The following is a 23,906-nucleotide window of genomic DNA, read 5'->3' on the forward strand; positions in this document are numbered from 1 at the left end:
ACTAAACGTATATTCAAGAAACATGATATAACCTATGAGGTTTACATGTTTTAACGACCTATAACCGAACTGATTATATGAACGTCTTCGGTTTCTAAACCTGAAGAAGTCGAAGATCTTTCAGAATATGATTGACTGAGAACCGACAAATTAAACACAATTTCTGTCATTCCTGGTCTATCTGCAGATTTCTCAGATGTGCAAGCTCTAGCTAATGCAGCCATACTCAAAGCAGCATCAATCGGGTAAAAGCTACCTAGATTTGGATCCATCCATAACCTTAAACTTTCTTCTCTTTTATCTTCCACTTCAAGTATCTTTTTAATTTCCTTCCATGCCATACAAATCACTCCATCATCTCTAGTTTCTATGGCTTTCTTGCCTGAAAGCAATTCTAATAGAATAACTCCGAACGCAAAAACATCAACTTTTAACATGATGGAGCTTATAGCAGGTCTAGCTGCGGAGAAATTTCCAATTTTGCCCTTGAAGTTGGAGTCTAGAAGTATATTACTTGTCCTGAGGTCTCTATGTGCAATGCTCGGTTGACTATGTTCATGCATGTATTGAAGACCGTTAGCAATATCTAACGCTAGATTCAATCTTTGAGACCATGAGAGATTAGCATTAACATGTGAACCCAAAGAAGAAGATAAATGTCTTGAAAGCAGCCATTTATCGAGTGAGCCCTTTTCAGCATACTCATAAACCAGAAAACAATTCCCGTTAAAACCAGATGAAATTCCCATTAATTTCACTAGATTTGTGTGGTGTACTCTTTGTAAAATCTTGAGTTCTTCGGTTGCATCTTGGGTTTTTTTTACAGCCAAAGTCTGACCACGGATCATGGCCTTGTAAACCGCTCCACCAATTCTGTACCGTTCACTAAGATTCATGGTTGCTTCCATTATCTCTTTCGTGCCATACATGATCGGTTTGCTTAAATAGCCTGAAACCCCTGGAAGCAGTTTATCTTGATTCTTCTTCGTGGGCACGACCGGTTCATGTTTTGCAGCTTTCTTCATGTAAAGAAGATCAGTGAATTCAAAAGACGACTCGTTACGAGCCAATATCCTTTTCAATTTGCGCGAACAGCATTTGTAAGTCAGAAAGCATAACAGAACAATAACAAAGAAAGATCCAGTTGTTCCAAAGATTACAAAGACTGTCTGAACTTTTTTTGACTTTTTAGTTTCAGAACCAGGAATATGATGAGGTGGCGGGAAGGTCGGTAATTCAGAGACAGGTATAATAACCGGAAGAAACGAAGCAGCAGTGAAATTCGAGAAGTTATTCTCGTTAGCAACATCATAAGAACTTGTGTTAAACATAGTGCTCGCAATCAAGATATTATCTTCTGGTTGCCATACATAAATAATAAGATATCTTTCTTGATTTTGTAACTGTTTAGGACACGTACAGAACAAAGGGAAAACCACTTGATCACCAACCGTCAAGTTGGTCGGGTTTAGAGTAGGATTCATATCTTCAACAACATGATAATTGGTCAGATTCTGAAACACAGAAGATGCAACAACATAAAAGCTATCACCTTTTTGTGTTTCATATGTGACATTAGAAAAATAATGACTCCCGTTACAGCTACATGTAACGGGTAAGCAGGCCCAGCAAACTACCATTCATTCTGATCGTGACTTTGTTTACCCGGTTCCCCTCGCGGCTAAAAGGTACATCCGGGCCGCTCGCAAGGGCCTACTTACCTCAACAAAAGCTGATCATAAAGAATATTTTCATTTTCTGAAGTGAGATTGTTAGCTTCTGCTATACTCAATCGGCTGATACCAAACAGATCAGATATGCTGCCGAGAGCCATGTAAGGTGGCTTGGCACGATATGTGACGTAGGTTTGACAGGAAGGCGGTGAGTCAGCAGAACACGTGAAGTTAGTGTCTGCAGGTAATGCATAGACATTATTTGGAGAAAATAAGAATACAGAAAGAGCTAGCAATGGAAGAAATGAGAATGCCATGCTAAATTGCTAATGACCCTCATTCACAGGTGCTATTATATTGTTACTACTTACTAGTATTATGTAGCTTTCAGTCCTTAATATAAAAGTGAGCCCAAATAAAATATGTGCATAACTTTATGCCATTTTGATTTATTAAGTAAGATAACTCCAAAAATCGTATAAAATATTCATTTAATTGACCAATAAACCAAGTCTAGCCGGCTTAATATGACATTAGCTGCAACATCTTAGCTAAACGCTGTCTGGTAATGGTTAGAAGCTTTCAAAATACCAAAATAAAGCGCTAACATATTTGCAGAAGTTAACCAGAAAAAGACAACTTCGGAATAATATTACAGGACAAGTGGATCTCGACCCACTCCAAGTGGATCCATTAAGGTTTGACCCACATTATTCTGTGTAAAAGGGACTTAAAACGGTTAAACCCACTCATAGGGTAAAAGGCTCTCCCGTAGATGTGCACAAATTGGGTTTAAGCCAGGTTTGAACCAGTGCAGTTCGGATTTAACAGATTCAAACCAGTTTTAAAATTTAAAGTATATGGTTACAAACCGATTTCAACCTTATTGCTTAGTTCGAGTTGGGTTCAAAGCGGTTCAAACTCAGGCTCAGTTTGTTCCGGTTCAGGTTTAGAACCGGGTTTGGATTCACACCTGGTTTTCTGAAAGATAATATTTGTGGCAACAAATGCATTTCAAAATGGTATTAAAAAAGAATCTTGATGTGTGATATTTGTACATGCTAGAGAATGAAACGAGCATTTCAAGAAATTTAAAAGGAATAGGATTTAGAGCAGCAAACCCTAGTCTGGTATATAACAAAGAAACAAATGTTTTTGTGTATCAGACATTATTCTTTTTCCTATATATTCTTTTACAGAACAGCAAACCCTAGGATTTTTGTGTATCAGACATTATTCTTTTACAGAACACAGGGCAGACTGCAATGCCACCATTCCAAATAGTTGATTATAAATACTATGTTTTTTTTAATTAATCATCAAGATTTGTTGATGGTGAAGTTTAACTAGCAAGGAAATCTTCCAGTTAGCCGGATATGATCAAGAGTGCTTCTGAGACCGTACTTAAGCACAGCCTTGTTTCCTTCTCTGAATCCATCGCCATAAGCTGCAGATGTATCTGACTCGATCTGGTGTTTAAAGAACTCACCGAGTTGCTTCTCGAACTCCGACCTTTTGCCTTTTTTTGATGATACAGGTGCGGGTGCAGATGAAGATGATGATGAAGCAACACTGGTACCACTAGCTCCAGCCATAATCTCCGAGTCCAACCACATATGAGCAAGAACTTGACAGATCCCTTCTTCAACATTGGGCGGCAAATTTGAGTACCCTGTAGAAATTACTAAGTTAACCTCAGGTATTAAACAAGAAAGTTGGAAGGTAGAGGACATTTTTGTCAATGTGTTCTGATATAAATAGAAAAAAGAACCTTTAAGCCGGAGCCATGCATGCATCATCTCATGAGCCAGAATTGAGCCCGTTAGCAACCTGAATTTATGAAGTTTTACAATAAATTATAAAAGCATTATTTATAAGTATATAAAATCCATATATGAAAAATTACCTAGGGAGACTATATAATATGAGAATAGCCGTCACTTCACATCTACGAACTAGCTTATAAGGCTCTGTAAACATGTCTATTATTCGTCCCGCACCAACCCTCGGCCTCCTTATGATCTGGTATTATCATTAAAATAAAAGCAACTATTAGAAGAACTAAAAAAAAAAGCCTGGAAATTTTAACTACTTAACATTCAAAATTCATACAGTGCTGATGGTTTGTTCTTCTGAAAGACAAAGTCCTCTAGTTTCAGGCATGTGATGATGACCCTGGCAATAAATAAAGAATAAATCTTGAAACTTATATGACAACTATAAATTCATAGTGTAGTTTCAGTAATAACAAATGTATTTATGCTTACGTGTTTTTCGCCCTCCATGGCTTCATTTAGGGCTTGTCTTTCAACCAACAACAGTGGAACTTGTTGCTCAATTTTCATATTTAACCCTTCATAAAAATCCTGAATTTCAAGATAAAGAGGTTGACATTCATGAGTATCCATTATTGCAGAGTCAAGACACTGAAGGCAGAGCTTTCGACCATCATCTAGCATTAAATATCTTGTATCTCTAGGTTCCATTCTTTCACAGCTGCAACATCTAGGAGTCCCATCATGCTCGTGGGCCGGGCAGTACTTTTGTAGCCAAAACGGGTGGGCCCGGTACTCAATCAGACCGACTCTATTTGTTGGTATCTGTGTATAATTTTAGAAAAGGTAAAAGGTAAAATATACTAATAATCTACAATCGCATATAAAGTAGTACCTGTGTGATAAAAAAAAAAAAAAAAAAAGAAAAAAGAAACTCACAAAGTTCTTGCAAACATCACATTTCGGGTGATGGTGTTCTTTATAGCATGATTTGTGAAAGGGACGATTTTCAGACATGGAGAACTACACAGATGAGCAGGGAAGTCAAAATCAAAGTAACAATAGAAAAAGAAATGTTAATTTTTTCATGGATGGAGGAGTGATATGTGATTTGTATTCTGATTTCTGAATCTAAAGCTGACATCTTTTTTCAAAATATGAATCTTTCTAAGGCGGTCAGGGTTACAAAATTGAAGGTAAGTTTGACTTGGAGTAGAGTTTGACCTCAAAATCAGATATTGGTAAACTGCAAGCATGGCAACGGAAACATTCAGGATGCCAAACTCCCCCCATGCAACTCAAAAACCGCCCATGACCAATTCTACCATTGCAACCAGCACATGTCCTACAATCACATGTCGAAACATTATTTCCATTATTTATTTGAAAACAAAAGGTTATAATATAAGAATATCTACCTGTGAACACCTTGAAAGAAGCTTGGCAAACGAGGAAACAGGCTTCCATAGTTATTATTCCTCGGTGGCGAATCCGCGTTTAAGCTTAACTGAATAGCCTTCGCGAGCTCTTCATCTTCCTTGACATAAGAATCGTCATCTGATAAAAAGCATTATCAATTAAAATATATGCAATAATACTAATATGTTGCAAACGAATGAGAAATCATCAGAAAATACAACCTACCAATTACTTTTTTTCCTTTGTGATCTTCTTCAGTATGAGATGGAACTTCATCCTTTTGATCTTCTTCTTCTTCCTCTTCGTCTTCTTCTTCTAAACTTGAACATACACTTTTTGTATCATCTTCTACAACAGAACACACACTTCTTTCATCTTCTTCAGCAAGTGAAAGTGCAATAGCTCGATCAATTTCTTCATTATCAAAGTCCAACAATTCATCCTACATGAAGTTGAGAAATTAAGTACAATATTATTACAGAATGTTTTCAGAAGTAAGGGAGTGTTTCACATTCCGTTTTAAAAAGTGATTATCTGGTTATCTAATTCTGATCACTCCATATCACATAATCACTTTCAAAACATAATGCCAACACCCCACCCCCCACCCCAAAAACTCATTACCATATAAAGAAAAGTATAATATACCGATGTAGTAGGCGGGTCCCCCCAAACTCCGTCACTTTCATATCTCTCACGATACCGCCCTTCGGTGACTCTATGACTTGAGCCCAAGCTTGACCCTTTGAATATCTTAGTTAGCCAACCCATACCACAATATATTGTATACAATTGGGCTTGTTAACTGTTTGCTACAAGCCAAATCATTCTTTAGTAATTACACTAAAATTGTTAAAACACGTGAAGAAGTCTAAAGATTAGCAATTGCACAAATAAAGATTTGATAAAGCTAACATCTTTACCGCGTATGATGGCAAAAGCCCGTAAAAAATGAACAACATGTACACAATACTGCTTAAAATCAAATTAATTTTGGACACGTTTAGAACAAAAGGGCAATCTTTATGATAAAAAACCCATAATTGATCTCAACTTCCACCAACACCATCAGGTATTATTAAAAGGGGTCAACAACAGCAACTATGAAAAGTGAAATAAACCAAGAATCTTCCAGACAAATAATTTTTTTCATTTATGACGTCAGTGTGCAGATAAATAGATAATATTTGTGGGTATAAAAAATCTGACCTTAAAACAATTCAAAGAATCCACAGAAACCAATGAAGATGATGAACCCAGAAATCATCCAAGAAACTGAAGTCAATTACAAGCATAATCATCAATTATGAGACCCCAAATCCTCAAGAATAGCAATAAAGGGAGGATCTTGAACCTAATTTGCACAAGATTCTACCAAAAAACAGAGCAAAAAATTAGGGTAAAAAACAAGGCAGTATAAGTATAAAAAAATATTATGAAATTAATTGTTACCATTGTAGTAGAATCAGAATGTTGAGATTGAGCACTTTGATCCTCATGTCAAGATTATGAAACCAACTGTTTACCTTGTTTCTTTCCCCAGTTGATAGTGTGGTTATAATTTACTAGATTGTGCTATTTTGGCCTAACTTAACAAAGACATTTGAGTAACATCCAAATGTTTAGTTGGATATGAGAGTATTATTTTATTATTAATTAAATAATGAAAACTAGTGGTTTTGTGTGTAGCTTTAGTTTGAAATCGAGTCTTGTTATTCAACTAAGCATTTATGTGGGTGGGTGAATGAGAACATAATTGTTGAATTATTCATCTTTTTACAATAAATTTATTTTTCTTCGTTACTAAAGTGATTTATCATGTTTTTCTTTGTCGTTCAAATTATATAAGTTATGAAGTTTTATTAAGTTTGTGTTTCTTGTTATGTTTTCTACTTTGTCTTAGGCTCTGAAAATCTTTTAGTGTCCATACGAAGAGCCTTGAGTTTGTACCTTGTAGCATCTCTAAATTTTTGAGCCAAATATGTCAAGTTTAGAAGTCAATGGACTAAAATGAAAATTCTGAATTTTAGTTACTTCGCTCGACGTGAGAAGTAGTGGTGGACAAAACACTTCGCGCTACGCGAAGTAGTGGTGAAGTAATCGTGCCATTGGCTGACACGTGGCAGGTCTAGGTGATGACAGATCAGGCCTATTCTTGTCCTTCATGCAACACGATTGGCTATCATATAATCCTTCGCGATACGCGAAGGAATTAAATATTCTAATGCTGTTGTTTTGTCATTCGTGATGCGCGAACGGCTAAGTTAAAATGCTTCGCGCGACGCGAAGTAACATAGTTTCAGCCTATAAATAGGTGGCCATAGGGTGAAGTTTCATTCATTCATCTACACTCTAATCACACATGTTACATCGAAATGCGTGCCATGTTTCGACGTGTTCGTGTCTTGAAGTACGTGCAAGTAGTAGAACCTCTATCGATTTATTCTCTGGAATACCTGATGATAAGTAGAAGTGCTGCTCGCGTGAAGCCTAGGCATTTTCTCTAAGCAAGCTATACAGGTAGGAGTTCTGCCCAATTATTTATTATATAAGGCTTAGACCCTAGTCGTGGATATAGCTCATACCTTTATCAGATAATAACTGAAATATAGATTTTAAGACAAGGGTATGGTTGGAATGTTATTTCCTATAAATATAAAGTTTTATAAATTTTCTTATGAAAGAAGAAACCTAGGACATACGTTTCTTCATAAAGAAGAAACGTGGTGTATAAATGATAAACAAAGAATGGATTAAAGGTCCTTATATTTTATAAAGAAACGATTATCAAGGTAAAAGTTATGTGAGCAAACTAAAGGTTTGAAGCTAGATCATTAGTGTAGATATTTATAAAATGTTATTCTCGTACTATAAGTCTAAGGTAACGAGCAAGCATAAATCAGCGAGACACACTGATAAGAACAAAGATAAATACGTATAAACTTTTTACAACTTTATAAATCGAGTCTTACAAATGTTACATGGGATTATGTATCCCTAAAAATTTATAAATAAAGGTAATCGCGGACCCTCAGGCTATCGTATACGTTTGTCTAGATCCTTTCATATGTGGGTAGAGGGTGGGCACACCGCATCACACCTGGTAATGCCTCTGTCACGTTGGGCCGGACATAACGTCCAAGAGGGGATTATCTTATGTATATTGGTAGTTGCTAAGTCCTCGAACGCTTTGAAGTTTGCTGAGTGGTTTCGAGTTGAGCTGGAGTTTGTAATAGTAATTCAGACTTTCAGAACTTGGTTATTTCCTAAGCCACATTGGGCCGAGGCGTATGATGTCTCGAGGGGATAACTAAGTATCAAGATTATTTTGTGTCAACGTGTTCACCAGCATGTGTTGCTAGCGTATTTTATAAACTGCTTTACAGATAACCAAGATTAGGTGTTTGGAGATGATGGATAACCGTTAGACGATCTGATGACTCAGTTGAAGTTTTATTATTAAAATAATATAAATTATGGTTTTCAACTTCCAACACTTTTATATATATATATATATATAGGGTTAGGTTAAAATAAAAACACACATGAGTTGTGAAAACTCTAGAAACTCATTCTCAACCATATGTTTTTAATTAAAGTTTGAATCATGTGGTCTACAATTAAAGTTAATAAAAAAATGTAAACATAAATATAATATTTTCTCTCTCCTGAAAACATATAAAAAAATTAGTAAAAAAATGTTAAAAATTTGCTGTAAGGCCCCGAACCCCGGGTACCCTACAATTGGTATTCATACAAAATACTTGTAAAAATATTTAATTTTGAAAATAATTCATTTCATTAAAATAACCAATTCAGAGTATAATTCAGCGGAAAACATAAATAATAAGATAAGTTCCCAAAAACTCAGGAATTATGCCCAAAACCAATTTAAATATAATTTATAAAACTTTTTAAAATAAAATGTTCAATAATGAAATCTTCTATCCACGTATGCCCTTCACCGTCCAAGTAACTTCGCGCACGTCCAAGCGATAAGGCATCCTCCTCCTAACCTAAAACTCACACTAACATGCACACAAAGTCAGCTTGAGCTGAGTGAGTTCAAGTTTTAATAAATAACATCAATAATAATACTCATAATAGTCTTTCCAAGAGTTTAAAAGTAAAAGGAGTATATCGATTAAGCCATCATCATTGGTAAATAATCATTCTTATATATATATACACATACATATATAAACATCTTTATAAGTACATTCCTATATATACATAATTATACATATAACATCCAAGTAATAACATCAGGGTCGAGCAAACGTACAACCCAAACACGTAACATCTCATCAACGTATGCAAACACAAAGTAGGCATACGTAACATCCGTAGTCGATACGACTACAGCATCGTCAAATATTGGCCATACAATAATATATATATATATATATACACATACATACTATAACATCCCAAGGCCTGCCATATACTAGCAAGCCTATATAAAATAGTTTAAACGTTTCATCAAGCAAATCGCTTAGGTGTGCATGCTAGCCCAAAAACTTAAAAAGAGTTAAAAAGGGGGCATAATGAACTCACCTGAAATCACCCAAACACCAGCAACGAGCTAGGGAATCTCTAAGTGCACACTCACAAGTAAGAGCCTGTAATTTGTATACAACGCGTTACTAAGCCAGCCCGTAATAACACACTCGCCTAACGGATCGTCTAAACCAAATAGTTTTGACCCGAGGCCTAGCCCATACTCATTTACTTTATCTCAGCCCCTAAAACCTTTCAATTAACCAAACCCACCCTATGATCATGGTCGGGGCTAACCATGATGCACAATTCACCAGTTGGTATGCAAATCGAGTCGAATACGCGCGTAGTAAATCCTTAAACCAATTGACAAGCAAATCAGCCCCAAATGGACCAAATTCCCATCTTAACTTGCTCATGTATCATAATTATGTCAGATGAGTCGATATGGTTGGCGGTTCCTTTACACAATCCTCAAATTAACGTTTAAACGACAATTCGCGCACAACCGACTTGATCGACAACCCTCAAATTAACGTTTAACGTACAGGGATGGCGAGAGGGCTTCTGAGAACGGTCGGTTAAATCCCGAGAATTATACATATCTTACATGCTTTAAATCTTTAAACCGGACGTTAACGGGTGTTACAATAGCAAAACAAATTTTTTTTTTATATTTCGATGTTTTGTATTAAATGTTACAACATATATTACGTGTGTAACAAAAAAACAACGATGTACATAGGGTTTTCACGGATTTTCACAACTCAAGTGGGTTTTCATTTTATACTTCCCCTATATATATATATATATATTAGAACTTTTATCTGACTAGGAGCAGCTAAGCCCCTACCTATATAGTCAAGAGGGATGGAGCCCCGAAAGAAGTAAGGCTAGTCGATTTCCAAGATTTTAGTAGCTCAGGTAGGGTTCTCGGGATTGGAGTGGGTCTATTAGCACAGGGACAGAGCCTGTTGAGTAATCTCCTTTCCTTGGTTGAGTTCCCCGCTTTGCCCTCCCTCTCTCTTAAGTATCTACTGCACCGGAGGGAAGTGAGAAACTGGGAGGACTAAGGCCGTTGCGGGTGGCTTGAGAATCTAGCTAGGTCCATTTTCCCACGTAGTTCGTCGGTCAAACCAACAATTCTCTTCTCAAAGTAATAGGCAGATCCTTTTCTAGTATATATATATATACACACTAGAAGAGTGTCCGCACGATGCAGCGAGAAACACATACTTTGGTAATCATGTAACAAATTTATGGGTGTTCATTATCTTGTGAACTGTGAGACATTTCAGTTTTGTTTCATGGTTGAAACCGGAGCTGACCGTACATATTGAAATGTTAATTATTTACTTATTTAGTATTAGATATGTTTTATAATATAGATTAGATATAGTTAAAATATAGTTAAACAAAGTTTTGTTTGATATGAATAAACTCGTCTATTACAACTTTAATTTATCCCAATTTCAAGTATGATTTTTTTGTAATCTTTGTTCTTGTTATAAATTCGCCTTCTATTTATTTTAATAAGATTTATCATTTATGTAACCAAATATATCTTTTTTCATATTATGATTATCTTAAGTAACGTATTAGTTGGTGCTTAGTTTAAAGTGAAGGTATACACAGATTAATAATTCATATTTTAAATTCAATTTATTATCGAAGTACAAACTATATCGGAACCTAATCGTTGGTAACGGTTCGGCTTAGTTGGGTTTTAATTTTAAACAATTCAGTTTTGGTTCTCGACGACGAAAAAAAATGTGTAAAATTGGCTCATGATTTAATTTAAAGTCATCAAAACCGAACCGCAAACACTTTTGCATAATTTTTTTTACTTCGAAAACTATAGCAATATCATACTCAAATTAAAGATAATAAAATGCTCGTTTTTATGATGCCATTTATTTTAATAAAAATATATTAATGTACGAAAAGTTATGACCGTTTAAAAATTGTGGGGGTAATTGGGTTAAAAGTAAAAACAAAAGAATATATAAGCAAGAGATTAATAAGATTTATCATTTATGTGACCAAATATATTTTTGTTCATATTATGATTATCTTAAGTAACGTATTAGTTGTTGCTTAATTTAAAGTGAAGGTATACACAGATTAATAATTCATATTTTAAATTCAATTTATTATCGAAGTACAAACTATATCGGAACCTAATCGTTGGTAACAGTGGCTTAGTTGGGTTTTAATTTTAAACATTTTAGTTTTGGTTCTCGACGACGAAAAAAAATGTGTAAAATTGGCTCATGATTTAATTTAAAGTCATCAAAACCGAACCGCAAACACTTTTCATAATTTTTTTTTACTTCGAAAACTATAGCAATATCATACTCGAATTAAATATAATAAAATGCTCGTGTTTATGATGCCATTTATTTTAAAAAAAATATTAATGTACGAAAAGTTATGACCGTTTAAAAATTGTGGGGGTAATTGGGTTTAAAGTAAAAACAAAAGAATATATAAGCAAGAGATGAAGGACCAATGTTGTAACTTTAGAGGATGAAAATTGTATTTATTTTAAAGAAATTTGAAATGCACATGAGATTTAATGTGATAATGACATTTTTGCCCCTATTGAATGTTGTACCTAATGCATTGAATGTTGTAAATTACTTAAATTAAGCGTCTTAATTTGCCCATTAGTGCTATATTATATATGGTATATATATATGTAGGGTAAAGATCCTAAGAGAATCATTGGCAAATTGAGAACTTTGAGAACCATTTTGGGCCACTAAAAAAAACCTCTATAAAAATATTCAAAAAATTATAAAACAAAAAAATGAAAATTTTAAAAAAGTAAAAAAGACCAAAATTCTTATATTTCATTACGATTCCATTAAAAAAACCATTTTTTTTCTTTTTAATTCGTATTATATCTATATACATATGTATACTTTCATTTAATCTCTAGTTACGTAATGTACACATATGTGCTTTATCATTTACCTTAAATTATACATATGTGTATATTAGAAAAACATATGTATACATATATATACATATTATACATATATGTATAATTTAGCTAAATCGGGATTTTTTTTATGTTTTTTTAGAAACCGGGATGATAAATAAGAACTTTGGTTTTTTTATTTTTTTTTATTTTTTTTTTTTGTTTTTGTTTTATGATTTTTTATTTTTGGGTTTTTTTGTGGTCCAAAATGGTTCTTATAGTTCTTAATTCCCAAAAAGTTCTCACATGATCCTGATCCTTATATATATATATATAAGGAATGATCTTTTGAGAACCATGTTGAGTTTTAAGAACTTAAGAACTCTATTCTAGGCCACACATTTAATTAAATGGATTGGAATATGTGGTTGAGATTAAATATGGCAAAAAAGTCAAAGCAGGAAAGAGAATAAAGATGTAAGTGGTTACATTAATTTTTAGTGTCCGTTACACATATGGAAAAAGTTGACTAGGTGCGTAAAAAATTATGTAATTTTTTTACGTGTATGTAACCTACATATATTACGCATGTATAAAAAAAATTCTAAAAAAAATTTTTACACTGAGTTCTTTCGAGTTCTTAAAACTCAAAGTGGAACCTCATTTGAAATCATATATATATATATATATATATATATTCTTTATTTTTGGTTTTAGTTTCGATTCCATAATGCGCGTAACCAAAACCGAACGAATTTGCGTCAACTTACAGCCTTATTCCTTGGATTTTATCACCTCTTGCGTTTTATCTAGCTGCTCGGCGCAACGCGCCGGGTGAAACTCTAGTCTCTTATAGCAAAGCCACAAATTCTATCGACCATGGGGATTTAGGCCAACTAGTTTGATGGAATGCTGCTATAAAATCATTGAGAAAACTCTATACTATATAATAAATAAAAGTTTTTTCTTGTCACGTGTTATTTTCTGGTGCATTCTTATTCTTTCTTCCCGTCTCTCTCTCCTATTAATTATACATTAAGCATACATATTTTTTAATTCATTTTGATTTCTATAAATGCTTTTACAAAATGCATTTTATTTAAAAAAAAAGTTAGGTTTGTTTATTAAACATTTTATAAATTGGGCATTTTTCATGATTTAACTTCTCTAATACGAATTATATCATTTATATATATATATATATATATATATATATATATATATAAACATTTACAGATATATGAATCATTTTTGTCCTTAATACTTACTCGGGTTCATTGTTAAACACACGTGGATTTTTTACTGAACCCGACCCGCCTTTTTTTCTCCATCCATATATTGTTAATTAAAACCATGTCGATTCTTTTTTACTGCACATTCTTCGACTAATCGAAAGCTATCTTCCACTGATGATAGGTTCGTTTTGTTTCGATTGTACCGGTTATATTCTCATAATGCTATTCTACTTTAGTTGTTACCATATTTTTAGTGTATTATCTAATGTTGTATCGAAAAAAGATTTAGAGATTTATGATTTATTTTTTAATTTATGAATTATAGTTGTAATATAACTTTTTTACTTATTTAATGCAATATTCAACTTTATTTATAATTCTTTTAAATTGTTGAACCTATATAAGACAAGGGCACCTAACTTAATAGGGTATAAAGAGGTGATTGGCAAGCTTACTGGGAAGTAAAAGGAAATGTGCTTGTTGGATAGGAAGTGGCATTAAGGTGGTTTTGAGGCTTTGATACTTTGGATTGGGCTTCCAGTTTAATTGCCGGATACCATGAGGCAAATGAGATTCGGTGTAAATTTGAGGCTTTGCTACATTTGTACATGACTATATTTAATGAGAAAATTTAACTGAGTTAGGGTCAAAAGATAAACACTGTAACATTTAAAAACTTAAAAGTGTTAACCCGGTCAATTTTGAACATAAAGGACAATCTTTGAATTTGGGTACAAACACAAAAGACAATCTTTGTAATTCTGTCAAAAGGATAATATTGGTTGTTATGAGATGATGTATATTACAAATATATACTTATTTAGATTATACTTTTTTCGATTGAACAACTACGTTTAATTTTGAGTTACTCCTAAATAAATACAAGTATATTTTTAATAGTGGTTACTCGCTACTTAGTACTTACTATGATCCTGTAAATTAGCCTAATACTACCAAGCCTACACACTGCATGATTCTACTAGGTAGCCGTTAGTGGGTTATACCATTACCACCATGATGTCCCTATACATACATGAAAAAAAAAAAGACAAGTATTTGATAATCAAAATTGCCAATCATAGCATTTGTATAATTAAAACATGTAATAAACTACGAGAAGTCAAAATGATTTTGGTTGTTTACTTTTATACAATTATACAAACAAAACACTATACAAACATTTCCCATGTGAATCCATCGGACGTGATTATTCTGGAATGATTGAATGAATATTCATTTTCCGGGCAAATAGCAGTTCAAGCGAATTAGAAGTCATAGCTTTTGGACCAACATAATTTCAAGAGTGTTTGGACCAACGCAATTTCAACTTTCAAATAGTGTTTGGGCCAACACACCCTCGAGAGTGTTTGGGTAATTCCTTTCAGTCGAATATTTTTTTGTGGTTTTCATTATGGGCTACTTGTGAACAAAAGCTCTATCTAGGTCTATAGTAATAGTACAAATGTAGAGGTGGCACAAATTTAGATAGCATCGGTATAACCAACACAAATTAGTAAACATGAATTAGTAAGCCAAAAAAACATATTTTAAAGGCGAGACATCAAACGTCGAAACGCGAATATAAAGACATGTGTCAATGGGCAATTTAAATCATGAAAAAGATTTGGTTATTTTAAAGACCAACTATAACAAATATGAAAACAAAGTTTAAGAAAATCGTTTAACCGACAAATAAAACATGTAAAGTCGATACTTATCCAATTTCAAAGTTTAAAAATATAGTTTGTTATTATAATTAGTTGAAACAAAAAGTAAAATAAAGAGAATAAAAACCATCTAATAGTGTATTATGTATAGATTTCTATTGTGTTTTTAAAAGTTAAAACATATATAAATAACAAATAATAAAAATAAACCTTAAGTAGTAAGAAATAAAATGCAATACATGAAAAAAAAACAATTGAGTTAATAAAATATTATGAACTTGAATAGTAAATTGAATAATAGTTATGTGAGGAGATAAAATCTCCTTTTTAATATATATAATAGTAACTGGGTTTGATTTGAAGCCAGCTTTATTCATGTTCGATTCAGATGGTTTCAACTTATATATTCTCATATGGATTCAAACTTGTGTATCGGTATTTGATGGGGTTTTCCATACTGGTTTTTGAGCCAGCTTAAGAACTGGTTTTGGATCAGAGTCTGGTTTTCTTATGTGTCTATTTTGCCAACTAAACAAAATTAGAAAATCATCCATGCACAAAATCGTCAAACAAATGAAGGGAAAATAAGATGACAAAATCAAGAGAGATGAATTTTAAAAAACAAAAAAAGGGAAAATGAATCACTAGGTAACACGTGTCATTTTAGTATTTTCCTAACCAAAGATCTCTATGTTCATTTTATTTAAATGTGTTATTTCATTCACTCCTTCATTACTTCATACAAAACATTACATAAATCCAATCCAAAAGCAAACATGCGGTTCATATTTCCTTCATTGCTTCATACCAAACATTACTTAAATCCAATCCAGAACCAAACATGCAGATCATTTGTTTCCAAAAACTAAGAATCCAAACCATATAGTCAAATTCAGAATATTCAATTAGACAGTTTAGTTTTGTCAAAACTATAAACAGCCTTAGCTTAGCTAAGGAAATACCCTAATGGCCTAATGCATAATATCTATTTCACGATTTAATCAACTTGGGAAAACAATGATGAAAGAAAGATATTATACGTTGTCTTTTTGTAAGGCACATTCAGTGGATCAACTCAAAGGAAGATGCGTACCATCAACTTCATTGTCTAGCCACTTCATTTTCACCATGTTATTTTTATTTTCAGTAATACAAAAATCTAAAAAATCTAGAATATGATTATTTGGTATTACCAAAAAAAGTATTTGATAGCAAAAGGTGGGCCACGTAACTTAAAACTAGAAATTATGACCCGAGTATAGCCGTGTAAGGTTGGCAGTTGGCACACAAGGTGAAATTAGGCCACCCAAACCATTTTTAACTTTACCACACGGTCCGATGTAGCAGGTAACACCAAATCCTATTAATCATGTAAGATGTTCATGGTTTGTTTGAAACCTTGAAACCATTTATTACTAGTCATCGGTTTGGTTTCATGGTTGGTTTTTTCCTTTAACTTTTGGTCATGGGGTTTCTAAATTTTCAAACAACGGCAAATAGTTGGTTTGCAGTTTATACCGAAAACCGACCATATAAAACCTGGACGGGCGGTAAATTTATAATTAAGGCTCCATCCGTGAAACTAATATGTTGGTCACGATTCGGTTTAAATTTTCAACGGTACGTTTCAATCTTCAACGACAACAAAATGTTACTGGCGGTTTGGCTCACGATTTAACTTAATAAAAACCATCAAAACCGAATTGAGAACACCTATAAGTTACATGCTAATTTTTTTTAATTGAATAAAAACTATAGTAAAATCATACTCAAATTAAAGACAATAGGATGCTTATTTTTTGGTGCAGTTTTAAAAAAAAAATATTAACGTATGAAAAAATTATAATCGTTTAAAAATCGTTGAAGGGGAGTTGGTTTATAACTGAATTTAAAAGGGATATATGAGTAAAGATGATGGACTAAAGTTGAAACTATTTTATAAATTTACAAAACTTGAGTTAAGTAAAAGGGAAATATTGTAATTATTTTTAAGCATATCTATCTAATCTAATAAAAGACTATTCACTTTTGTCACTTGTCAATCTCATAACCATCATCATCTTTTTTTTCAACCTATTATAATATATAGTCCCTTATCTTTAAGTCATTTCAATATATGAATTTAAGTTTATTTTTATTAAAAATAAATCCTAACCGATTCATTCATTAACATTAATGGTGAAATAAGAAAATAAAAAAAAATTCACCATTGAAATTGCAGGTCTGTTAAAATAAAATTTTCAAGTCACAGATAATTGCAAATTAAAGAAAATAAAAGCGCGTCATTGTCGAAGAAATGGATTTGTATGGTAATAAACTACAAATTATTTTTAAATTGGGATTCGAGTAACAATGCATAATATTTTATATAAGGCTAGTTTCAGATTTGGATTTAAAATTTTTTCATGTGCATTTGAACGTAGAAAAATGTGTATTTTCTTAAATTTCTTTAAACATTTTATGTAAATATTGCAAACATGGAGAATACCTATTACATAAATCTTGGTGTTTAGCTTTAATTAATTCATTAAAGTTGAATATTATAATTACAATCCATATGTATAACGATTTACTATATGAACTATATGTCATTTATTTATTTGACTTTTTATGTAACATAAATGGTTTTAGTAATAAGAAAATTAATATTTAGTTTTCAGTATTTTCTTCCATAGCTCAAAACAAAATGCTTCAAAACATATATTTTTTGACTTGATGTATACATTTAAATATATTTAATTTAATATGCCCTATAAGACAAATTATTTAATTAAAAGTATTCAAATTTAAAATATTAAACCAAAAAATCTATTTTAATCACATACTTTCCAAAAATCATTTAGGATATTGAAACCTAAATTAATAAAATATCGTTTTCGTTAGGTTTTTACATAGTTTCAATATTATATTAACTTACTAGTTTTAGAGCCCGTGTTACACACGGGATAATTCAAATTATAAAATTATAAATAAAATAAATAATTACATAGCGTATATGAATAAAAAAATGTATTACATCTATGCTTGTATCTATACAATGTGTACATAGATTGATTAATATATATCACAAAATGGTTTTTTCAAATGAACTTAATAAAAAAAATGCCTGTGTAAAATCGTACCCGAGAATGCTTCTTTCTATTGAAAAATTCATTCTCGGTGTCGTATATGTATAATTGAAAGAATTTTGGTTATGAACCAATTTCGAAAATAAGACTTATTATACGATAGTAGTTCTAACCACTCAGCCTAAATACAAAAGAGGCGTTACCTTTATTGATATATTTATCAATTTACCACTCATCAAAGGAAAGAAGGATATTAAATTGTAACAATGGATGTTCTTCAAGAACTATGTTTTTCTGAGCTACACCATAAAAAAAATTTTGATAAGTTTCAGAGGGCTTCTCGACTTTTTCATAATGACAACATAAAAAATAACATGTTAACCCATTAAATTTTGTGAATATTTTGTTTCATTTGAGCATAGTTTTGCATGACATGCTTCCCATACAACGTTCTCATCACCATTGAAGGAAAAATTAATGTTGACATAAATATTTGAAATTTGATAAAAGTTATAAGCATTGATAGGCCTGGGGGTGGCATGTCGAAAGTGTTCGCAATCTTTTCTTAAGTTTCAATAATTGAGGGAAAAATAGTCAATTTGCCAAATCCCGAACCTTTTGATTATTTCAAAAAATGCCTTTAAAAATAAACTTGAAACCTGAATCATGTTTAAAATTCTAACTTTCATACTTTTGACATTTTAAAGTTAACACTTTGAACCCATAACAAATTTGACGATAAATCTATTTTGCATTCTCAAACTTTTAAAAATACTCAAAATTTTCACTTTTGACCCGTAACAAATTTTGACCTAAATGTAGTTAACTTGTACCAAACAATTTATTTACCAACTTTTGACCCATAAAATCAAATTTAACTTTCACAAAAAACCCGAAACAATTTTCATTTGAGAAACATGATTTGTTGTTAATTTTTGGAATTCACCATGTATTTTGAAATATATAGTAAAATAATATGTTAATATTTATATTTATAAAAATATATAATTATTATATAAATATAGTGTAAAAGGAAAGTGAATAATTATTGATTTATTACATATATTAGGGTATATTAGTTTTGGAGGAAAAAAATTGTGAGAATTAACCAAAACATGACAAGTGTCTCAATTTATTTTACTTTATTAGAATAGGTAGATTAATTTTATGTTTATACAAATATAACGAATTGAGGTTAGGTTAGTGTTTTCTGTTGGTTAATACATAATTAAAGTGTTTATTATGATTTATATTCAAAATAATAAAGTAATACACAAAATTTTTAAAAAAAATTATAGTTATAACATTTATTATTAAAATATGTTATAAAAATTCTTTAAGATTCACACGTTAATCATAGTGTAACTTAATAGAGAAATTTATTATATTTATTTTTCTTATTATTTATAACTTAATCGTGTTCCTCGTTACATTTCAAAGATATTTCATTTTCATATTAATTGTAAAAAAAATAGTTAATTAGGTTAAAGTCATTTACCATGCTTTTAGAAAACCTAAAATCTTTGCTTCTTCTTCTTCTATAAGTTTGTTAAAATATATACATATATCTCGATTAATTAAGTATTTCAATAACTTACCATAATATTAACTAATAGCACGGTATTAGTATTCAAAATTTAAACATTCCTTTTCCAATATTTTGAAATATTATAAATAAGAATCACTATCTTCACTTTATGCAAATTTAAATCTTCTAATATTCTCTTAACTCAGAATAATCACTGTTATTTGAACAATGACTTTAAGGTTAGTACGTCTTTGTCATTTTCCTATGAATTGCATTCATATGAAATGAAACAAATCATTTTGTTATATTTTAATTTTTGATTTTATTTGTTGCTTGATTATACAACTTTTAATTGTAAAATATAAAATCAATTAAAAATTTGTCATACACAAATATTAATGACAACAAATTTATCATGATCAATCAATTTCAGATTCTAAAGATTTCAAGGATGATTATATCATCAAAGTTCATGTAATCTGTGTTTTTGGGATAATCATATTTTTTGGATAAACATGAGCGCGGATGATCTCAAATGACATCATATTAATTGTTTAAAAGGTATGATATTTTATGTTTATGAATATATTTTTTTGTTAGTTTCATGAATATATTTTTCACTATTTAGGGTTGGTATGTACTTGAACGAACCTTATTTGTCAGACGGACAACTATACATGGCTACATCAAGAGTTACAAGCAAACCTATATGTTATCTTATTAAGAGTTACAATAACACATAAACTAAAGATTTTGATTTTTGATAAATAATGTATACCGATCAATACAACAACAAGTTAGTGTACAAGGAAGTTTTTTTACTTATTTATAGCATATTTGTGTAACCTTAGTTATTTATTTTTTACAATTTTAATGTAAACTGTAATTGTATTAACAATATATGATCATTTTGTTGACTGAATTTTAATTAATGGCTAGTGTTTACAATTTTCATAAATTACCCGTGTAATACACGGGGCTCAAACTAGTTTTGTTATATACAAGTTTGCCTTTATCTTACATGTTTTATAGGGTGTACCATATACATTACAAGTTGTAAAACTCTTAAAATTCAGTTGTCTTAATTTGCCCATGTCTCACGTATATAGTATAGACATACACAATTCATGTATTTATTTATATTACTTTTATAATAGGTATTTATATTTAGTTAGTTACTAACTTTAAACTTTTATATTAACTTAAAATTTTTTACATATTTTTAATAGCAAATATCATAATTTGTAATATCATCTCTTTAAAATTGTACCAGTGGTTTTATGTAACTTTTTAAGTGTAAAAAAAATTAAGTATGAGCAAAGAATCAATTACTAAATAATACGAACTAAAACTTAGATGGGATAAAGTAAGGGTGTTGCTAAACATACCCCCTATTTATTTTTAATAAACATACACCCTCTCTTAAGTTTTACATTAATACAATCAAAACCTTTGTCGTATCTTTTTTGTCATTATGTTATATTTTATAATTGTTATTTTTAAACACATTTTTTTTTTAAATTATTATTTTTTATTTAAAAAAAACAAAAAGCGTTTTTAATTAAAAAACATTTTTTATTATTTAAAATAAGGTTTTTTTTCCTATAATTGTTTTATTGTTTTAGATAGTGTTCTTTTTTAAATAATTTTTAAAGATAGTTTGCATTTATTAAAGCAATTGCGTATCATCTGCTAATAAACTACACAAATTTTATTGACGATAAAATATATAATGTTGTGTAACATAATAATGTTAGAGGGAAGTAATATGCAAAATACAATTGTTAAAGGAATTGAAAATTCATGGGAGGAGGTATAACAAGTAAGGGAGAGGTACGTTTAGCCTAACTCTAAAACAATTAGGTCATATTCATTATACAAAAGCAAAAATGGTACGTGGGACAAAAGGGGACGGCAAAGGGGGATATACTCATTACCCGTTCACTTCTGGACGTTCACGAACTCGTCTAGAATTCCGAATGCGGAAGGGGACGGGGGTGGTGAGCGGCTACACAACCAACATTTTTCCAAAATACATATTATTCTAACTTGTTGAAAAGAGGACGTCTGAAAGGGCATACGTTGAAGTTGCTTTGATGTATGTTAATTTGTAATGGTATTACGTACTTTAGTTTATAAGAATATATATGATAATCGAAAACAAAACAGCAATAATAATTATCATATTTTAGCCTTCAAAGTGAGCCATGTCTTATGTATAGACAATGAGCAACATGACTTTTAAGGATATTGCTTTTGACCAGAAAGTAGTTGATCTTGGATGTTAAGGTTTATTAATTATCAAGATAGAATTAGATTGGTTGTTTTAAGTGTGATGACAGCAAATAAACCACACCAACAATATATGTATAGCGCGAAACAAGAAAGTTAACCAAACTAAAGTTACATCAAATGTTCAATACAGGAAGACCAACTTTAACACGCTTTTTTATCAATGAAGACGAATTTATCTTACCCCTTCCACTACCTTTGCGATTGAATCAGGTTTCCTTCTAAAGATTCTATCTTTTGCGATTGAATGCTGGTGTTAACAGTGGCTTGATGTTGCAAATGGTCTCACGTCCACTTCGGTTATGTGATGTTCACGATAGTGGAAAAACTCATCAGGGATGATACGTCCCAACGGGAGTGGTTGTAACACCTTAAGCAACCAAATCGTTTTGTTATGATATGTCAACTTGAGAGATACAAGGCCATAAAGAAAGTCTCGCCTCAAATATCACTAATGTGTATCGGAAGCAAAGACTATAATCTACTCTTAATAATAGGAAACCAATGTGCAATGTCCATCACATGGCTTTGACCTCTGAAGAAGAAAATACCTTATAACACACAAGACGTCCTTTGATTACACAATCCAACCTTGAAATTGTATTTTCTCATCGGAATAAAAATGTTTGATTTTCATCTGAAGTTTTGATTGGATTCAAACTTCACCACCGATTTCTTTTTCTTCTTATTTTTTTTAACTGCAAATACTTGAGAGACAAACATCTGAAAGACCAATGAAGGTTACTTTTGGCAAATTTTCATTTTATAGAGACTCAAACCCTACCAACCACATAAAGAAAACCTTTAAGTGTTCGTTTCACGGGCTTTTTTTAAAAGATTTGGAATTGGAATTGGAATTGGAATGGAATGTTTGAGAATCCCTATCATGTGTTTGGTTAGTTAATATGTGTTGGAATTGGAATCTTCTTCATTCTCGGTTTTTTTTGAAGAACGAGGGAAACGGCAGAAACGTTTTAGTTTTTTCACATTTTTCGTTTTTGATTTATATTTTGAGTTATGATTTTTTTCGAATTTTTTTAGAGGGGCTTTTACTTTCCATAACAATCCTTATAAAATAGGTGGGATTTTAAAATCTCATGAAATATGAGATTTGATAGAATTTAGTTTCCATTCCTATTCTTTCATTTAATGAAACGAACATATCAATTCATGGGATTTAAAATCTTATTTCTTAGAATTCCTTCCAAAAATTCTTGAAACGAACAAGACCTTAGAGAAATTAGAAAACCTCCTGATACCCACCAGAGTGCAAATGGCCTTCACCGCTAATTTCTAACCGTGGTTTTTAAAATTAGTCTTATATTATATCTTTAACCGTATTATAGTTTAACCTAAAATCTAACATGTAAAGTAAATACGTATTATAGCTTAACCTAAAATTATTTTGATCTAAAGTAAATGCTTTTACATTATCGGTAAATCGATAGCGTTTTGAGTTTTGACTTTTGGCCTTTAAATATGAACTGCTTTTCTTTTTATTGAACGGCAAGCAATATTATCAAAGCGAGCTACCTCAATGTATCAAAGCGAAAATGGAAAATGGCATTAAAGTTTGGTCTTGGTCTTTTGACTTTGCTCCAACACCTAACTAGATCATTAAAATCATACCTTTTTAGATGTCAAATAAACCCAAGATACACACAACTCTTTATCACCGAGTGTAATTGTGATGGTCATGGTTTCAACTTCTTTTTGAATGCTACAAGTCTCTTTGTTTGTCGTGTCATGCTACTTTATTAAATATTTATTAAATACTAGGATAGTGCCCGTGTTACACACGGGTAGAAAATATTTAAAACGTC

The 23,906-nt window shown here is 31.4% G+C and overlaps 2 protein-coding genes across 3 annotated transcripts; both read right to left on the reverse strand.

Annotated features, from left to right (window-relative positions):
• Positions 1–10: 10 nt before the first annotated feature.
• Positions 11–1,990, reverse strand: LOC143603998 (serine/threonine receptor-like kinase NFP). The gene is made up of 2 exons (XM_077080611.1): positions 1,723–1,990; positions 11–1,618 (listed from the first exon to the last, which is right to left on the reverse strand). The coding sequence occupies exons 1-2, from the start codon at positions 1,988–1,990 to the stop codon at positions 51–53; spliced, it is 1,836 nt and encodes a 611-aa protein (XP_076936726.1). The 3' UTR covers positions 11–50.
• A 985-nt stretch (positions 1,991–2,975) lies between these two features.
• LOC143604000 (protein DA1-related 1-like) lies at positions 2,976–6,235 on the reverse strand. 2 transcript variants are annotated; one of them, XM_077080613.1, is made up of 11 exons: positions 6,077–6,235; positions 5,516–5,679; positions 5,093–5,309; positions 4,867–5,005; positions 4,673–4,793; positions 4,388–4,471; positions 3,941–4,273; positions 3,786–3,848; positions 3,580–3,695; positions 3,445–3,503; positions 2,986–3,345 (listed from the first exon to the last, which is right to left on the reverse strand). In XM_077080613.1, the coding sequence occupies exons 2-11, from the start codon at positions 5,636–5,638 to the stop codon at positions 3,020–3,022; spliced, it is 1,581 nt and encodes a 526-aa protein (XP_076936728.1). In that variant the 5' UTR covers positions 5,639–5,679; positions 6,077–6,235; the 3' UTR covers positions 2,986–3,019. The 2 variants fall into 2 exon arrangements, with proteins under 2 accessions (XP_076936729.1, XP_076936728.1); XM_077080614.1 differs by lacking the exon at positions 6,077–6,235 and having other exon boundaries at positions 2,976–3,345; positions 5,516–5,667.
• Between the last annotated feature and the right edge of the window lie 17,671 nt (positions 6,236–23,906).

The sequence above is a fragment of the Bidens hawaiensis genome, unplaced genomic scaffold, assembly GCF_021521415.1.
Source record: "Bidens hawaiensis isolate Kalapana, Puna unplaced genomic scaffold, B.hawaiensis_p1.1 tig00063623_1, whole genome shotgun sequence".
Lineage (NCBI taxonomy): Eukaryota > Viridiplantae > Streptophyta > Magnoliopsida > Asterales > Asteraceae > Bidens > Bidens hawaiensis.